Genomic DNA, 19,681 nt, shown 5'->3' with positions numbered 1-19,681 from the left:
TTATTCTATCCAAAATATATATTTCAAGAGCGTAAATCTATGTATGAATTGGGTGGTTTATAGTTTGATAAAATAATATTTAAATTGATATTATGAATGGATGAATGTTAGACCGCCATTGAAAACACTGGACGGCCGTTTCGTCCTTTTATGGGACTTCTTATGTGTTCACTAGTGACTGGCTTCAAGATGGATTTCCTGGAGTTCCAGTGAGAAACTGTGGCTAGTGGAGTTCAATCGTGTCTGTTGTAGAGGCAGTTACTCACTGAGGGCAATAGTGGATGGTCGCACAATATCGTGGATTGGTTGAAGTTAGACATTAACACTGTTGGATGCCGGCTCAGTGATCTAGAGGTTAAATGTTCACGCGCGAGACCCTGGGTGCGCACCGCTGAGGAGTCCTACACCAGGACGAAACGTCTATCCAGCATTTCTAGGTTTCCAGTAGTGGTCTGACATTCATGATATCAATTTAAACTCAACGATCTCCAAAACCCTAGACTGATAAAAATAATATTTATTTGTTTATTTAAACACATAAGCATTCGTACAAGGATTCAACAAATATACATGCTCCATACTTCATTCGATTTGTGTGATGGCTGAGATACTGCCCGGGTGCCCAAACCGAAGCAGGTGGTTTTTTTTAGAGGGCCACTCCCCGAGCCTTTGACCTACATGTTTAACTCACAGGGCATCGAAGCAACATTAGAAGATTCAGTTCCATGGTAGCCAGTGACCAACCATCGGGTTCATATGCCATTTGTTCTGTCAGGATCCTGGAGCCCTTGTGCATCATTGGTTTGGAATGAGAGTTATCCAACTCCCCTAGGTGGACTCTGTGTCCACCAACCCGGTTAAAGTGCCAGACATTCGCTTCTCATCCTCTCAATTTCGTAAACGACACTGCCGTATCGAGAAGGTAGTGAGTAGGACTTTCCTGTCAGTGGCTGTATACGCGTGGCCATGTGAAAGCATTTCGACGGGGAGAACGGATTCTCCTCATTCTTGACCATTTCAAGCTTATCACTTACAACCATATTTATAATGACATCAAAAAATTCACTACTTATCCTATTAATTGTGATATATTGTGAGTCTATTAGAAATCGGACAAATGAGAAATACACTATTGATAGCTTAGTTTTCTAACAGATAGACATGGATTTATGAATGAGTTCACATGCACTCCGGTTCAGTTAGTTAGTGAAAGCTCCTTTCTCATTTTTTAACCTCTTATATGAAAAGCTTGCGTATCATTAATACTCTTTACAGCACAACATAATCTCAATAACATCCGACAATTCCCACAACCACAATAATAAAGTATTTAGAATTGATAAATTATGTCTAATAATGTAATCTAGGATACGTGTTTCGTCTTGCTATGGTACTCGTCAACTGGATGTGTGTACTATATCCTAGAATTGTTTATATTTACGTTGAGTTTCGAACCCAGTACTCCTTTTAATTTAAAAAAAGATTAATCACTAATTCCAATCCTTAATATCAACAATGAGATAACTCACACGTTTACCAATAATAGTAGACATAATAATAATGAAATCGATTTCCAGTCAATTCATGTTGTCATTCCCAGTGTCTCCAAATAACTGATTTTGTCATATATATATGTGTGTGTGTGAAGGGGAGAGAGACAATAAAAGAGGGAGAGAGTAAACCAATGTGCATACTATTTTTATCATAGTGTTGTCAGTTAATTAGGACAATTTTACTGTGTATCTATCTGCGAAATTGATCATTAATTACCTTGATTATTTTTTCACTTACAAACTATGTTATTAATACTGATGTCATGATTGTCACAGGAATGTGTATGTATGCAAATCAATACTTACTTCGTTATTATTATTATTATTAACAGCGAAAATAAGCTTTTGAACATCATGGTTCTCTCAGAGTATGTCTCTCTATATGTATGCTTATATGTACCTAGTGTGTATGTCATGTAAAATCCATTTGCATAACTGTTAGTAAATTGCTTGTCTATCTTAGACATTGTTGAGTAAGAAAAACATGAATTTTTTTTGTAAAAAACAAAATAATAAAATAGTTGGAAAGAATCCATCTAAGTATTAGGTAGTTAATTCATATCTAGTCTAAAAATTCACAACAATATCCACTGTCTACTTGTTGTTGGGCAGACTCTGCACGAAAGTACTATTGAGCCTCATTGATAGTTGATAGGTTTGTCTGGATATTGAAGTATTTTGAGAGATAAGTTTAATTTGTAAGTGATATTCGTGAAACCTCGTTATCTTTGATTCGATCCCAAGCGTAGTCGTAGGTTTGCATTTTTCAAGAGTCTCATTATACTATGACGATTAAAAAGTTGTACGATGGTCCTTAATCTGTATTGGTACACCAGCTATAATCGATCCGCGATCAGTATCTCTCACAACTCAATGGAATAGTTTACGTATATCTAACTGTCCATATCAATAATAGTTGTTTCCATCACCAAAATCTGTACAATATCACGCTGATAAAACCCAAATTATCATCATTTGTATGGTCTAGAATGTGATAATTGGACAGACAGTATGAAAAATTATTTATCGTCTGCATTGTTCAACTAGTTTATTTGCCTAGATCAATATGGATTATCTATGGATATACCTGGAACTGAGCTTAGCAATTGAATATTCTTACAGTTACTTACCTTGTGTTTTAAGCAAGAAAATCAGTTGATAAATATTTGAGTAATTATAAAATAGAGTGTACATTAATCGTTCATCTATTGTAATAACTTTTGATAACCCATCTGTAATGTGTAAAGGATAGTCTCCACGATATTTTTGTTTCACAAGCATGATCATTGAAAATGTGGATTGAACACTACATTTCGAGAATACACATATTCTTATCAGTAAACAAGGTTTTAAAGAGTATAATATTTTAGCATGAAACTGAACCAACGCATTGATAAGGAAAGATAAGAGAGGTTCGTTACACACAAACTTAATATCACTCGTTACAATTCATATAGTGTAGAAATTGTTGAATATATACATATCTAACTACTTGGTATTTATAAGTAGTATGGGTTAGACAATAAAGGTATAAGTAATATAAATGTAGCTTATGGGTGAAATTTCGATATTGGCAATTGTAAAATGCCTGATTACCCTCGAATAGTATTATTGTTACTCATTTTTCTGAAGTAATGGTAGAAAATTTTAGAGTTTAGCTTTGAATTATTCGAGATATAGATGATATCCATTTTAATACTTCAACAGGCATGTATTTACATGCTTCCTGTCAAACCAATATCTACATGTTTAAATTACTACTTGGAACAATATTGGATAGAAATTTACTCGATGAATTTACAGGCATCTTTACACTAATTTAACAACCTCTAAGGGAAGACTAGTTATTTTTCATACAAAGGGTTACACATACGTTGTGATCGTAGAATAAAACCGTAACTCATACTGTAAACAGAAGTCATATTCTTTAATGTCACATAAAATTAGATCTAGACATCAAGAGGTAAATTTTCCCAGGTCATAATAATGCGGAGAACATTTCGATTAATCCATTTGACTGTATTGGGTATGGGATAATCAAATCTCTCCAGTTGAATACGATAAAATCTCCCTGATATCCTATCACTCACATTCTCTTTTGATCAATAAATACATCTTAACACGAATACTCCCTAGATAAAATATTCATGAGACAGTACAAGTGTCTGTAACATTCAGGAAATACCAGTAATTAAATATTCTATTCAAAACGCGTAAAATTTCAGGAAGTCACCCACAAGACTCGATACTGATAAAGTAAACATTACTACAAGTAAATAACGAGTTATAACATTGAAATAAAAGTACTAATACACAGGATAGTTAATTTATTGTGACAACGTAATACTACTACACGTTCCTATACAATATCCAAGTCACAAAGTAGTTGGAGATATAATATAGGCTACTAAATAATTATAAGTAGCACAAAGTAGATGGGGGAAACATGTAAATATCTTCGGAAGATGAAAACAAAAATTAACAATATCACTTAATCTTAAGATTCATCTAATGTATTATATATTGAATTTCTTGTGTAATTTTAGGTTAGTGGTGGTCAAACTACACCAGCTGTACAACCTCCAGAAGTAGCCAAAGGTGTACAATCAATATTTGATGGTACTAAGTTAGATGTATACAGTGCTGGTGTAACACTTTATTTCATGCTTACTGGTCATGTACCATTTTCATGTCAAAATGTACTACAAATATTTGAAGCAATTGTTAAAGGAGATTATACAATACCAGGATATGTATCAACCAATGCATCAGATTTGATTCGGAAAATGATGCAGAAAGATCCTAAAGCAAGTTTGTTTGTTTATTTATTTTCAAATCTCCATATCAGTGTTTATTTCTTGTTTGAATTATGGTTTGTTGTATACATTTATTTGCTATACACTTCTATTGTCTAGTATTCCTTGACTAAGATACTTCATTCAACTCTTTTCATATCAGAACATAAATTTAGAACTAACGACACGTATTATATTTGAAATAATCTCAGCGATTGAGATTTAAATAATTCCAATGTTTCGTCCAGACATATAATGACTTCTCTATACTCGGCGCCCAATTTCTGTCAAACTATTTGTTCTAATCTTAACGAATATTTGTATAATAACATGTATGTTTCAATAATTGGAACAACAAAGATTCAGTAGCGAAAATATTAGAGTGTATACAGATATTTAAGTAAGAATCTTCTAGTATCTTTCGTATACTACTGATTCCAAGCATTTTAATAACTAAATATTCCCAGTTTTCACTCCGTCAATGATAACACACAAGTTACCCCTCACTACGAAAATATTGCCCAAAACAGAGTTCGACAGTGAATCCTGGTAGATGACCTATGCTTTTCCATGAAGGGCAATAAGCTTAAGTAAATACTCCTCACCTCACTTCAAATTTCGCCTAAAATAAATGAGGCGTTACCTTCTAACTGGTTAACTCAATGGTATCATTATACTATACTTTTGCTGAATTAGAATCTATGGTAAAGAGTTAGAGTTAAGATCAATAGTTAGGCTTATGATTACGAGTCCTAGGTTAGGAATAAAATGGAAAAATTCACTTTTAACCGTGTAGATGAATATTTATACAGTTGGTTCTTTATTTCTATATATCAAGAATTATTTAGTTATTTTCATAAATTCACAAATAGTGATCACTATTATCTTTAATCTTCCTGTGTTTGTCGTAGTAACTAAACATGGATGAGTTTTATTCAGCTCTTACATTAGTCTCAGTGATAGTAATCGTTCCTCCCAAAACCCATTATCTTAAATCTGATTGATTTGTCAATAAAGTATACCTTTACTAAGTATTTTTTTGTCATGTTTTAGATTTGTCATTCAGAATTTTGATTATCATTTCTCTACTCTCGCTTATTCTATTCCATCTACAGTCTCTAGTGCACTCACTATGTTATGACCAATAACATGATCCAAGTCCTGGAAAGTTAGATGATGAGAGAGTTATCTTTAAAAGGATGTATTTGATAAAGTTGAATAGAGACGGAAAAAATGAGCAACCCTAATGAACACCACTTCAGGTTGACAATTTTTCATAGGCTCTTTTTCGACCAGTCGTGTTCAGGTTACGAGCTTGTCTCCAATGTCGAAGGAATACAAAAACAAATTAAACTGTGGATCAAACGTTTTTAGATCTTTGAAAAGACCAAAAAAAATTTTCTCGAGCATTGAAATCCACTATCTTTATTTCAGAGCAAATTCAGGCCTAATCACTTATATGTTTAATGTCGTAGAGCAATCATAGTTTAATTTTACAAATTATTAATATAAGGTTATGTCAATTGTTGGATGTCATTGAATTCACGAACGGATCTAAGCTAGACGACCATTGAGAACCGGGAAGGCCGTTTCGTCCCGGCATAAGACTTCACATCAGTGTCCATCCCCGATCCCGCATGTGGGACCCTAACCCAGGACCTTCTGTCTTGCGCGCAAACTTAACCGTCAGACACCGGGTCATTGGTATGAAAGTCGCCACATTGACTGTATTAGTAAAGCAATAGAAGGTATGTAAAACGTACCATGTTAATGGAAAGCTGGACATAAGATGGAAAATGTCAATTTGTAAACGACATCCAACAGCTCCAACCGTTGGTTAAGAGCATACTACCCGTGTTACGATCAGGAATTTACCATCTACCACCAACACGACTAAGACCAGTATGAGTTGGTGACTCTTTGGTACCCCCACTCCTAACTTTTTTGCAGCCTACATTAAGCACATACACAATTGTTTGACTTGGCTCATTACTAGAAGTTAAAAGGTTAAGCGTTCGCGCACGAGATAGATGCTCCTGAATCCGAGTCACGCGTGCGGGGTCATGAATGCACACTGCTGAGGAGTCCCGCGCTAAGACGAAACGGCCCCCCAGTTCGTCCAGGTTTTCAATCATGGCCTAGCTTAGATCGACTTGATTTCAACTATTAGAATTAATTATTGTTCATATAACCGATTAATAAAATATGAAAGTTCTTGTACGCTCCTGTAAGCCATCATATTACCATACTGTTCCCCAACAATCTAACTTTAATAGTATGAGTTAAATTATAAAATAATGGTTTCATTATTAAACTACTCGATTTGTAATCAGTAGATGATTTGTGTTTAAGTTTTGTAGTCATTTTCTGGTTGGTTACACTCCATAGGAGCACTTTTTTCGAAGTACTTGATAATGAATTTGAATTAGTAGTAGTGATTTTGGATACCTGAAAACGTAACCACAATACTCAGAAAACAACAGCTTGAGAATGATCGCACACGAAATTTTCGTAAAAAAAATAGTTTTGAATGAGTCAGTCTTATATCTAGAAAGGCCTTACTATCGGCGATAGATAATTTGCAAGCCAAGGTGAAGTGTTTCGTTTTTGAGGTTTGACCATTTCTAACTCCGTCATTCGTTTGTGAGAAGACAGTGTTGTTCTAGATGCTGATTGTCTGAACCAAACATCATACTGCCATCATACCTCAATACAGTCAGTTGCACGACCTCACTATCAGACTTTAATTTACCAATCCTAATTTTATCACTCTCCAACCAACCTGTCTGATTTAGTATAACCTAAAAGGACAAATGTTTCAGTCAATATGAAACTTGATTGAGCAATCATGACAGCCAGAAAACTCTACCAACACGTTAGAATAGCTTGCTGTGATCAAGCAAGTTCAAACCCCATACACAACTATTTTGGTGGTTAGAGAATTCGTTGAATATCACCAATCTTTAAGTACAGATTAAGTGTTTGTGGCTCAAAATAAAGTAAATAGACCTTATATTTGAGAAATCAGTGATATCAATACTGATAAATGAGATCAGAGAAATGTATGGTAATTGGTTGATTAATTGAAAATTGAACATTTCCTTACAAATCAACAATATTATGATTTTTGCCCCCAAATGCCATGGTATGGCCGAAAGTGGGGGGGCCCTCCCTCCCTCTCGAAATGCTCTTACACGGCCACGCGTATACAGCCTCTGCCAGGGAAGTCCTACTCACTGCCTTTTCGTGGCGGGGGTGTTGTTTACGAAATTGAGAGGACGAAAAGCGAATGTCTGGTGCTTTAACCAGGGAGTTGGAAAACTCTCATTCCAAACCAATGGTGCACATGGGCTCCAGTATCCTGCGGGAAAAAATGGCGTATGACCCTATTGTTGATCACCGGCTACCATGGGAATGCATCTCCTCACGATGCTCCACTGCCTTGTGGATCAGACCTTTAGGTCAAAGGCTCGGGGGGTGGCCCCCTAAGAAAACCACCTGCTTCGGTCTGGGCAACCGTGCAGTATCACAGCCCACACAAACATGGTGTGGCGCATATATATTTGGTGCCCCTTTGTACCAATATTTATGTGTTGAGATAAATAAATAAATAAATTTTTAACAATTTATTTGTTTTTCTGTTAATAGAAACGTTTAACTTTATTGCAAATTCGTCAACAAACTTGGTATATACAAGATCCACCAACACCAATGTCTGTGGAAAAAATTAAAATTAAATTACGCAATGAATTATCACATAATCAACAATTATCAAATAATGAATCGCCAACACATACATTAATTCATTATCATAAACGACAACAACAACAACAACAACAACGTGGTATAATCTGTTGGCTTGATCCATTAATTTATCTACGTCGATGTCATTCTGAATATCCTCTACCACATATTGATGATACTGGAGCTAGAATATTTGATATAGATGAAATTTTCAATAATTCACCAAATCAAACATTTACTAGTAGTAATGAGAATGATATACAAACATCTTTATCAAATATGATTATCAGTGATAAGGATGAACACTTTTTTAATAATCATGATGGTATTGCACCGATCTCAGTGATTGATCGTTTAAAGGTAGGTGTTGAATAAAAAGTATGGGAATTTCTTTCATTTCTAATAATAATAATAATATTCAATTTACCTAGTACCCATTCCTAACCCTACCGAGTAAATAATATCGGTGTGGGTTAGGATACTATGCAAAGATGCCGAATCGATTGATGACGTAGTAAATCTCTATCAACTGAGTTGATTGGGACATGTGCAACATAATGCCCAACCACCGCAATATTGCCTCTTGTAGGAGTAGGTTGGGAAAGGATTATGGCCAGCCAAACTAAGACCTAGCAACATATAAAGACACTGACTGTTAGACTGATTTAAGTAGTTATGTATAGACTACTTAATTGGGATCTACGTGACTATCGTAAATAATGACTGGGGACTTTACGCGACATTACTCAATATCGTTCTCAATGGCTCAGGTGTATTCACCCTTTGTTCTTTCTTAAACTCTAACTTTTTCGTTTCGCTAATACTGTTACTACCTTTACTACCCTGGGATATCCTCTGATAATTTCGTCTCGCTGTGCTAATGTACTATGAGAAATTGAACTGATGCACAAATATGCCACAACCTTCTACGTTTCATTTGACTAACTGATCCAATCAGTCACATGAATAAGAATATGTTACTTACTTCCAATTTAGCACTTATCAACAATGATCATTTTTAGTCACTAACTAAGTTCATTGTCTGTAAGAAATATTTTGTGGTTTTAGTTAAAAGACGATAATTTCCCTACTATTCAGATCGTGAATGCTTGAATAAAGTGACAGAGTTGGTATACACATGTTACTAATGGTGTAGAATTAAGCCGAATAACTATAGGTATCTCACTAACCATGATATATTAATCAGTTATTATCTGGTGTTCCATTGGTTCGTCTCTCTTAATTGTAGTCTCTATGTATGTATATTTCTATTTCCGTTCAGTTTCTTAAATGGGTAACAATTGTTTTACTCTCGACTGGGTCAAATTGAACTTGATCCAATGTACTGTTATGGTTATTTATTACTGGTGAGCCTTTATTAAGAATAAAACGTCTGTTCAGTGATTTTCAGAATAGTTGAATACCGATGGTCACAGTTACTCACTAGAACTTCAGAAATTACCTGTCGACATTACTTACCAATTAGCAAGTGATTACTATTAGTATTTAAGGATTTATTGAAATTATTGGATTTCGTAGTTTGCATTACGAACTTATCTTGATTAAGTAAGGATGAAAAGCAGGGAGCATTGCGGAGTTGTTTACTCTCTAGTATGGGACTCTCCTCCTGGAAGCACATGTTTACGACTCTACCTGGAATCGAATTGAGGAGCTTCAGGTCTTGTGACAAGCCCTTAACGAAATAGCTTCCTGGTTTTCAATGACTGTCTAACGAAAGTCAATCCGTGATGTAAACTGTATAGTTCTATCACTGTTTATATCATTATTATTTTCCCTCTTACTCATCTCATGCCGCTGTATTGATAATGGTATCTCTACTTTAATCGATACACCTTTTTTGACATTCAATGCTATTTCTCTCCTTCTTCTTAGTTTGAATTTTTACTTAACTAAAGATGATCAGCTATATTGTTCCTGAGTTTCTGAAACTTGGATACAAAATCCAAGTGTAGTCATTACCCTGACATTACCCAGTCAATATAGAGGACTGGCGCAATCTACTTTCCATGTATATGGATCCTTGGTTGCCAATTCGCGTGGCCTACTTGGTGTGGGCATCGCATCAAATTCAAAGGTATCACAGGCTATCCTGATCCTGGATTCCGGTAGATAAATGGTCGCCTTTGCGGTATATGAACATAAACAGTATACAAATATTGGATAACGTTCACATTGTATATTATCGGCAAAGATCGCTTTATAATCTGTCTTTAGATCCGTTGACGACCATATTAAAGAAATCAAACTTAAATCACTTTTGCATATGTTTAATAACGAATGACCAAGCATCCATTTTGGTCCCAAACGTTTTCTGTTTGACACTATTACTCAAGTACCCGTATAAAGGAATCATAGGCTTGCTCGGAACATTGTCTGATGTGCTTATATTAGACAGAATTGAACACTTTCCACTCAGAATAGTCATAGTAACACAATATCATCATTTATACATTTTGTTCATCTTACTATACGGCTTTTTTCCCTACCATATTTTGTATTTAGGTATTTCATGATTTGGATGACTATGAAGAGTATAGTAGACCAGAAGATATGTCTAGTTTTTACTATTCACCTGAAGCATGTTTACAATATTCCAATGTTGAAAAACAGCTGGCCAACTTAGGTAATTACACAGTATTCAGATCAAAATTCTTGTTTCTTTTTTATACATGCGTTTAAACGACTACTTACTACTTTGTAAGTAGTATGTTTCTAAAACGACGTAAAATCTCAAGCTTTTATTTTGCCTTTTTTAAATCGGTCATTATCATCGACTGCGTAAAATGGTATAATCTATTCTTTGCACGCCGAATTTCCTGCGATGACCTACTGGAACGTCAAGGTCACCTATTCTTTCTATTATGTCTGTTTATGATGGAGAATATTCGTTGTTCAGGGTAAATATTTCGGTTGTGTGTTGTGTTCTCTAGGCTGGATGGTCTAGTCTTAAAGTTTTCATTGTCTTTCTAGACAATATCAACATTATCAGCACATATTTCAAAGAGTGACAAGATGCTAGGATTCTTTTACAACTGTGACTAGCAGCCTGTTTTGTCTATAATTATGTAGTCGTTATTTTTTTCTGTTTGTTTTAACTGTTCCCATCCGTAAACCTATATCCGAGCTTTCAATTATTTACCGTTTTTCTTTTTAGATGATAAGCTTGGTCAATTCCTTTATGTCAATTGATCGATGCTTGATTAGAATGTCAGGATTATAAAAATTGTATGACCTTCTTTGTGTTTCCTCTGTTTAATAATATTTCAACATTTTCTCAGTTGAACTCATCTCCATAGTTGTCTACATATATTTATATATAAGTGAAGATATATCATTTTGTTTAACAATATATTGCCTCTCTCTCAGTTGATATATTTTATTGTGTAAATGTTTGTTATTGTGTCCCTCTACCTGAATACTGTTGATTTTAAAGATTTTTTAAGTGTTATGATATACGGTTTCTGAGATCTGATACTGATACATAATATGCTACGCATTGACTCCCCCCCCTTAGGCTGTCTACTTGAGCGAGAAGATAAGAGTGGGAGAGAAAGTCTATTGGTTTACCAAATAATATGCATAGATACTCATTTATATAAATATACGTTTCTACCTCTTAGAAAATCGTTCCATTTTTGACCAATGATATAAAGTTATCTTTCAGGTCATTTTACGATTGTCATCAAGTGACCTTCTTGAGATGGTGGAGAAGATTTGTAGCTCAGGTGGATGATTTTGGTGGAGTTCTATCTATCTGAAGTTTGTGTTGATGATGTCGTTCAGAAGAAAGATGAAAGCTCCATGACCAAACCATCCAGCTCAGAGAACAAAACTCCACCAAAAGTGACCTTCTCGTTTGGCTACTTCTTATGGCTCATTAAATTATTAGTAGGCTACACTTGTTTCTGTCGGATTTAATAATCTGTTTACAATCTTGGAGATGTTCTTCATGTGTAGAGGTGATCTTAACACGTGGCACACCATCTATCAGATAATGGACACTGCACGTCACAACACTTAGGTCTAAGATTGCTTAACCTCTGGACCACTAATCCAGGATCCAATGGTGAACAAGTCTAAAGTCAATCGATTCGCAATATTGTCCAAACGTCTTCCTTGTAAGTAAAACCAAAGGTCATGCGTTTGATCCCAAGTGGTAGTGTCGTGGATGAGTATTGTTGAGGTTAAGCTACTGTCCAATGAAAAATCATGAGATAGGTTGACGAATATTCACTCTAATATGATTTCTTCTACTCACGGGCATTAATAATCGCCTTATTCAATGCCAAATTTTTTATTATAGTAAAGGATTCTAAGCACAAACTATGTAATGTTAGAATAAATTTTCTGTTCAATATCCTATTTAACTTATTATTAGTGACCTTTAGGTCACTTCTGATTACCATCAACCTTTTGCTCCTTCTGGTCGGCTCTCCATATCACTAAGGTCTTGTCTTTGATACCCAGCGATGGAGTCATGGATGTGCACTGCTGCTGAGGCGGAGTTCAATACTAAGACAAAACATTTATCTAGTAGTTCCATTTTTTTAAAAATAATTTAACATTCGAGACCATTCTTGTGAACTTTTTTCAACTGTACACGAGTAAACATGGATAAACAAATCTAACCCCTGATGATACATCGATGCGGGAAATTTAGTTCGAAATTCAATTGTCGCTTAATTTAGTTTTTCATACTTTAACACTCAACTACATATTATTATACTCATTGATCTCATGAAGTGTGTTTTGTTGTGACAGATATGAAATTTAGAAACCTTTGAAATATGCGCTCAGAAGTGGATATTTTCTTATTCTAAATTCTAAGCTTTACTCTAGTAAACAAATTTTACTGTTACATGGAAGCAAACTGACATAATTCTAACTGTAATCTATATCGATTAAATCCAAATATTTTTTAACAGTAGAATCTATGACATGCATTTGATCGTCATCTCTGGGTATATCTCTGGATCTCCACATATGGTTAATATTCACATTATAAGACTTAAATCCAAGATCTTTTACTTCAAACATTTAACACGTTATCCACCACCTAGCTAATAAGTCCAGGTAGTCACTGACTTGTTCAATGTGTATATGAATTCTGTTTGTTAAACTTTGTATTTTCTGATTGTTTAAATTGATCAACTAATAAGTCTTAACATGAATGCCGCGAAAGTGCAAAACTTTACAAACAGAAGGAATTGGTGTCGTTTTTATCTTCCCTTTTTTAACCAACCGAATTTGAACGAAGAAAATACTAATACCATTGATTTTGAATGCTCAAATAATTAATGAATTATCAGTATGAGGTTGTGGAGATTGTTAAATTCTTTATTGAGATCATGAATCAATCGATGTTAGACCACCATTAAAAACCTGGAAGCACTAGACGGTCGTTTCGTCCGACTGAAGGTCCTGCGTTTCAATCCTGCGTACGGGATCGTGGATACGCACTTCTGAGGAGTCCCATGCTAGGATAAAACGGCCACCCAGTGTTTCCAGGTTTTCAATGGTGGTCTGATTTCGCTCGATTTTTAATCTCATTCAAGAGACATTAATGAATTGTCAAAGTTTACACTTTGTCTTTATCTGCTCTCCAATAGGTATTGGTTCACGAATGGAACCTGGTTCGACAATCACAAATTATCCATATGTATATAATAATCTTTCAATGAATTATTTACACTCTACTAGCCCTATTCACTTAACAGAAGAAACTAGTCGTCGATCTGGAAATATTTGTCATCCGATTGACAACGTTCCAGATAATGTTGATAATAATAACAATAATGGTCAGTCACACTATTACTTTTTACCATCAGATCAACAACAATTAACTACTCATCAATCTAAACGAGAAAAATCTTTAAAAAGTAATATGACACCACAACCATATTGGTGTCTAGATCTTGGTGTTCCAGTGTATGAAGCTATACAACCTATCAATAATATGAATGATGTATCGGAACCTCCAGCTTCTCCAGCGGATTTACCAATTTCTATTCCTACTACTTACAGACTACCTAAATTTGCAATAAATCCCAATGTAACAAATCGAACTGGTAGTCTACCAGGTCCTATAGCATTCATTTCATCCGATTTAAATGTACCTCGACAAATGCAGAACAGTGTCAATATAAATAATAATAATAACAATAGTAATGATACATTAAATCAAAAAACTTGGCATTATGGTTTACGACCTATTAATAGTATACCAAAAGATTTTCTTAATTTCACTTGTTCAAAACAACAACAACAACCACATCAAAAATCTACCAATATCATTGCTATTGATCCTGATCAATTATCTAATCATTTGAATATAGATTTTGATCGAACTCATATAAATTCAACATTGAATAGACAAGAACAATTTATGAAAAGAGATTATCATTCAACTAATACTAATCATTTGAATAGATTCAATCAATGGTTTTTCAATCCATTCAATTCATTTCGTAATCGAATAAAAAGTATACGATTTAAAAAAGATGCTTCAAATAATTGTCAAACTACTACTACTACTACTACTACTACTACTACTACTACTACTACTACTACTACTACTACTACTACTAATAATAATAATAATAATAATAATAATAATAATAATAATAATAATAATAGTTATTCACCAGTTGTTTCAACGACCAATTCTACTTCTTCATCTTCTAATACTATTTATTATAGAAATGTGAATAGTGCTACAGAATTAACTTCAACTATTGAAATCACATCATCATCATTACCTAAAATTCAAATAGATGATATTTCTATTCAATCTACTGGAACTTTACCAAGAACACGTAATCGATTAAAACCTTGTTCACGTATATTTTCACGAAAGAAAGTTACAGGAAGAAAATAATAATTATTATTCCCGTTGACATTGTTGTTGTTATCATCGTCTGTCTGTGTATGTATTCATGCATGGAATGTATGTATGTATTTTTTTTACATGTATATCAATTTCTTCATATACAGAGTTGGGTAGAAGCGATACAAGATCTCGTTTTTCACACACACACACACACAGTATATATATCCTATTTGTTATTAGTGTTGTTGATGTCGTCGGTTTATCGATTTCCTGTTCACATGAGTTTTCTTTGATTCTTCTCCCCTATCTCCAATACCAATCATGATGATGATGATGACTTGATTACACGTTTTTTTTTATTTTATAGTACATATGCAACTCAATAATGCTATTTATTTGATCATTTTTTGTAAAATCTATTTTGTACAATTTATTCACCAACTGGCTCTCTATTATTATGTTTTATTATACGGAATAAAAAATGATGACAATGTTTAATGTCCCAATAGCTAGCTTTATGTCTGTTTGTTTGGTGAGTTTTTTTATTCACTGCGTTTGCTCACTGGTGTGTCCAATAATTTTTGTGTGCTAGAGGTTGTTTCTCTTTATCACCATCTCGTTTATTTCATTTTCATGCTCTTCTTCATTGTATTCCTCTTTTCCTCACTCACTCTCTCTCTTAGGTTCTCTTTGCAAAATTTCAGTTACCGTTGTCGGTATAGAATTATGTTTCTGTTTTTCCCCCTTACATCTTCACACAAAACTTGTCTCATTTGTAAATAGTATGTAAATTTTAACTGCACACACACACACACACACACATAAAGATGATAGTCGTGTATTTATGCCGAGCATTTTTTTCTAAAATCAAAACTTCTCAAATTATCTCTAATGCTTTTACAATTTCTCTCGATTTCTGCTTCCGTTTTATCCTTAATCATCAATTGTCTTATAGAACTGAAAACATAAGTTTCTCGGCTTAGTTTAATTCCTTTTCTCATTTCAGCATGCAACTTTGTTAGCAATTACGATTACTATTCTTTCGTAATGTTCCATAGTGTGCGTGTGTTTACACGCATGACTTTATGGTCATGTGTATACCCTGCACACCTAGATTGTTCCAGTGATTGCACACAAATAAACTCACATTCACACGCACATCACGTATCCAAAATGCCTATATGTATTTTTTTTAATTGTTTAATGTCCTGTGTTACTTACGAGTAGTATGATTTGAGTGAAAACAATTCCTGAGTACTTTGTTTTCAGTTTGAAAATTCATGCTTATATGAGTAATGCATTACTAGGCTTATTATATATATATATATAGTCAGTGTAATTGCAACATTCTTCTGCAATTATTCGTTTTTTGCGTTGTTAAGTTTTTAAGCTTGGTGATTGAATGGTATATCATTCTGAACAACACCATCAAACGCCTAGTTGATTAGTTATTCCACACACATTAACGTAGTTTCTCCTAATGGCCTTCTTTATAAATAGTTGTGCTTTTAGGTACCGCTATCCTCATTCCTATTGATTATCGTGTTCAGCTGACCTCTAACCATGTGACTGATTGCCCTCTTTCGTCAAAGTTGTTAAAATGAATTGGTCTACCTATTCATTACCGATAAATGAGAATCCTACGCTTTTACAAATTCCTTAGCATTTTCAACGTTCTCTCGATCTAGAGTTTTGACATATTCCTGTTTAATTGTAAACAACATAGGAGTAGTTTATAACTTCTTAATCTTTTCTTTTCATTACGGGATCAATTGAATTTATTCATGCATGATCAAGTCTTCAGAATCCTATTTATTTATTTATTTGAACATTGGTACAAGGGGGCACCAAATACATATATGCCATACAATAACAATGAAGCCAGTAGTAGTTATCATTGGTTTGTGTGAGCGCTATGATTATGCCCGGGTACCCAAACCGAAACAGGTGATTTTCATAAGCGGCCATTCCCTGAGCCTTCGACTTACACAAGTCAGTGGAACAACGTTAGGAGATGCAGTCTCATGGTAGCCGGTGACCAACAATAGGTTCATATGCCACTTGTCCCCCCAGGATACCGTAGCCCATGTGCACCATTGGTTTGGAATGAGAGTTTTCCAAGTCCCCTAGTTGAACCCTCCGTGTCCGCCAACCTGGTTAAAGCGTCGGAAATTTGCTTTTCGTCCTCTCAATTTCAGAATCCTAAACTGAATAGATTTTAGAAAACATATTCATTAGTCAAAGGAAATCAGTTCGCGTAAATCATGTATTTGGTGAAGTAAAGTTCTTAATTCATATATACAAGAATAGTGTAACTATGAATTACTTGTCACTATGAAAATAAACACTTCTTGCAACAAAAATCTGGTAAAAAAATATGCATCTCGAATCAAGTTTTCACATATAGTCGGTGTCACAATATTTATATCAGTCAGTGTATTCATTCTTCACAATAAATAGTTATATTCAATTGATCTTTCTTTATCAGTTCATATTTGACAACTATACTTAAAAGTATACTTTGCCGTTAACAGTATCCAGTTACCGATGAAGTGACCTTGGTAAAATGAAAATCTATTTTTAGCCTATCGGAATGTAGGAGATATGGATGAATCATTTACTGTCAGAAAGGGGATTTGTGGAGATTGTAGTAATTTTTCTTAATAGTTAAATTCACGAATCGATCTAAGCTAGACCACCATTGAAAACCTGAAAGCAATGGATGAGCGCAGGTCCTGGGTTCGAGTCCCGAGTGAGGGATCATGGATGCTCATTGGTCAGGATTTCCATACTAGGACGAAACGGCCATCCAGTACTTCCAGGTTTTCGATGTTGATCTATCTTAGATCGATTCGTGAATTCAATTATTGAGTAATTTACTGAATAAAATTCCCAAATGAAGATCAAGAATAGGATGCTTGATTTTCGATTTGTGGTTAAGAGTTTGATCCACAATTAGTATTTTAGGTCAGTGTATGAAATTTAGATACGAAACATGACTTACAGTTGAGAATATGATTTAAAGTAAGAAATGATCGTTAGAAATTAAATGAACACTGTCTTACAAGCTATATAAATGAATATTTATACAATTGGTTTCTTCTATTTTAAAAATTAGGGAACTTCAATCTACCGTTTAAAAAAATTCAATATTATCATTTACTAACCCTCATATACTTGAAGGAAAGTGGCTCGAAGTTAAATAAACGGATCTGTTGCTTGGTGAATTCGCTAAAGCCCCGATATGGCCGAGGGAGGGAGGAGTTAGTTCTCCCTCTCGAAAAACTCAGAAATGGCCTCGCGTATACAGCCACTATCAGAGTAGTCCAACTCACTGCCTTCTCGTGGTGGGATTGTTGTTTATGAAATCAAGAGGATGAAAAGCGTATGTTCGACGCTTTAATCGGGTTGGTGGATATGGAAGACTCACCTAGGGGGAGTTGCGAAACTCTGATTCCAAACCAATGGTGAACATGGGCTCCAGGATTCTGAGGGGACAAACGGCTTATGAACCTACATCATCATTGTTGATGATATTCACGTAGACCTTAACCAAGTAGTCTATACCCATCTATATAGCTTAGTTCAGCTGTCACCATCTTTGTGCGTGATATCATTTCTTGATTTGGTTACTTCTTACCTAATCATGGATTTCTGTTCATATGGTTCTCGAAATCTTCCTTCTTATGTTCTGTTTCTCTGAATTTTCAACAAACTTTAGTAAAATTGAATAATGACTGTCAGTTGGATGCAGGACGCACGTTTCATCTTACTTGTGATTTTTGAATTGAATGTACGTACATCCCAATGTTATTGTTTCCACTAAAACTCAAACCTAGTATCTGTTGTGTATCAACGAATTCGGCTGCTCTTATGGAAAACGCTGTAGCGGACATATAACTAAACAGGTTAGTGAATACCTTTCTTCGTGATCGGTGAAAAGCATAACAAAAATAATATTCAGCCCCGTTCTATCACATTTGGTCAATAGTGATTATGTAACAGATAGAGCTAAACCATTCAAAGTAATGTATGTTTCTATTTATTTTGTTCTTGTATATATCAGAATCTATTGGGATCCTAGCTAACTACCCAAGCTCTTTATTCATAAGGAATTTATGACACTTTTATCCCTTCATTGGTCGAGTTAGGCTTAACAAACTGGTTCACTTATTATTATTATTTTCTGTACCCTTTGTTTTCCCTCACTTTTTTAAAATTATTTGAATGCTACTTAAGGCATAGTTATAGTGATTTTATTAGATATCATTTTGATACGTCTTGCGAATTGAACGCTATATTCGTTTCCTAAGCTATTCTGGAAACCCCCAAGCTAGAACTATACAGCGACCTGAACACAAGAGAGAAGACTCTAAGTATGCGAGAAAATACTTTACTCCAAGGTTCGTTTTTGTACAGAAAACACGTATTTATAGATGTTAACATTTGTTAAATCAACATCATATTTTAGCCAATCCGCTAAAAGACATATTATGCTACTGGCCAATAGTAGCACGCCACGTTGACATTCTAGAAAGCTCCATCATGCTCTGACTGGCTAGGACTCTTCGGCTCCTCTGGAGACTCTGTTGCAGTTCTCGGAAAGCCGACTCAACGCATTTCAATGTCTATTATTCCCAAATCTTCGACCTACTTTCTATTATGAAACATTGATTTAAACCTTTATTATTCTTATCACAACTATTATACCTATTATCTCACTATTAAGATTTATACTT

The 19,681-nt window shown here is 34.6% G+C and overlaps 1 protein-coding gene across 1 annotated transcript in view; it reads left to right on the top strand.

Moving 5' to 3' along the window:
• PTK2_3 (putative serine/threonine protein phosphatase) overlaps positions 1-16,284 on the top strand; it is a 50,707-nt gene extending 34,423 nt beyond the window's left edge. Inside the window, exons 6-9 of the mRNA XM_051219578.1 lie at positions 4,100-4,360; positions 7,997-8,452; positions 10,616-10,736; positions 13,723-16,284. Coding sequence (XP_051064305.1) covers positions 4,100-4,360; positions 7,997-8,452; positions 10,616-10,736; positions 13,723-14,990 — 2,106 coding nt within the window. The 3' untranslated portion in view covers positions 14,991-16,284. The remainder of the gene's footprint in view (positions 1-4,099; positions 4,361-7,996; positions 8,453-10,615; positions 10,737-13,722) is intronic.
• The last annotated feature ends 3,397 nt before the right edge of the window (positions 16,285-19,681 follow it).

The sequence above is a fragment of the Schistosoma haematobium genome, chromosome 7 (assembly GCF_000699445.3).
Source record: "Schistosoma haematobium chromosome 7, whole genome shotgun sequence".
Classification (NCBI taxonomy): domain Eukaryota; kingdom Metazoa; phylum Platyhelminthes; class Trematoda; order Strigeidida; family Schistosomatidae; genus Schistosoma; species Schistosoma haematobium.
The sequence above is the reverse complement of the archived record's forward strand: the minus strand, read 5'-3'. Positions and strand labels throughout refer to the sequence as shown.